We start from the raw sequence: 1283 nt of genomic DNA on the forward strand, positions 1-1283 counted from the left end.
GCTTCCTGAACAGTTGGATATTTATATTGTCTATATCTTTCAGTGCTGGGAGCAAGGCATTCCCCTTCTTGAAGAATTAGCAGGACAGTACAAAACCAGGTTGTTTGATTATCAGAGACTAAGTGAGGTGTTAAAACGTCAAGCTTCATTCTATGAGAAAATACTTAGTGGCAAGAGATATGATAATGAATATTTTCGTGTTGGATTTTATGGCCTGGGTCTTCCTCTTTTTGTGAGGGTAAGTTTTCTTCATAGTGTGTCTCTGATTCAGCTGTAGAGTAAGACTTGGTTGTGGTATCCATCAGTCTTGAAATATATTTATTGGAGTTAAACGTTTCACATTTTCAATGCTTTTTTATGTGAAAAAAATATAACTGATAGCAGTCTGACTGAAGCCAATTCTTAATTTTTCCTTTTCAGAATAAAGTTTTCATTTATCGTGGATTAGAGTATGAGCAGATTGTGGCCTTCACCCAGAGGATTCAGACGGAATTTCCTCAGGCTAAAATGCTGCACCACAATACTCCTCCTGATGATACTATCCGCTCATCTGATGGACAGTATATCCAGGTAAATTTGCCTTTGTTTTTATTACTGATTTTAGAATGTTTTTTTATGTGTCTTAATATTATTATTTTTATTCCTTATGATATGTTTCATGATTATTTTTTTTACACATTTTATTAAACATTTACAGTATCCATTGGTATCCAAGGGAGCCATATTCTCTTGTCAGCCATGTTCCAGCCAAGCATCAAAGTCTGTAACTAATATTGAAAGTGACCCTGTAAAATGTGCACTTTTGCAGCCTAGCTCTTTCAGACACCTCTTTTCTAGTGCATTATGCCTTGCAGTCAATGGGCCAAACAAGTTACTCCTTTTATGTGCTAGTAACATTGCTGCATAGACTAGAAATACAGTTAGTAGTTTGTTTTCCCAAGTGGCATCCAATAGCATAGAGTTTTACTCATTGTTTTGTGGGATTGATATTTCTTAAGTCTTTTGAGACTTCCTGTAGAACTTCTTGACAAGCAAGTAATCTGGAAGATGAAGCTATATAGGGAGATCACAGCAAAGATCCTTCAGTGTTTTGCCATATGAGGCCAGACTGTAAAACATTATTCTGTAAAACGAATTAGCCCATTCATGATGGACAAGATTTTAAGGAAAGTTTGGCAAAGCTAGGGTGTGTTAGCACATACTGCTTCACATATGGGCTGTTGATTGGTTCATAGCTAGGCTCCTGAGGCATCATCCCAACCACTGGGACCAGGGCTCTCACA

At 37.1% G+C, this 1283-nt stretch overlaps 1 protein-coding gene across 1 annotated transcript in view; it reads left to right on the plus strand.

Annotated features, from left to right (window-relative positions):
- Window positions 1–1283, plus strand: part of LOC119587377 (dedicator of cytokinesis protein 4-like) — a 46579-nt gene that overhangs the window by 33959 nt on the left and 11337 nt on the right. Inside the window, exons 29-30 of the mRNA XM_037936121.1 lie at window positions 44–238; window positions 421–570. Of these exons, the coding sequence (XP_037792049.1) occupies window positions 44–238; window positions 421–570 (345 nt within the window). The remainder of the gene's footprint in view (window positions 1–43; window positions 239–420; window positions 571–1283) is intronic.

Source organism: Penaeus monodon, chromosome 22 (genome assembly GCF_015228065.2).
Source record: "Penaeus monodon isolate SGIC_2016 chromosome 22, NSTDA_Pmon_1, whole genome shotgun sequence".
NCBI lineage: Eukaryota > Metazoa > Arthropoda > Malacostraca > Decapoda > Penaeidae > Penaeus > Penaeus monodon.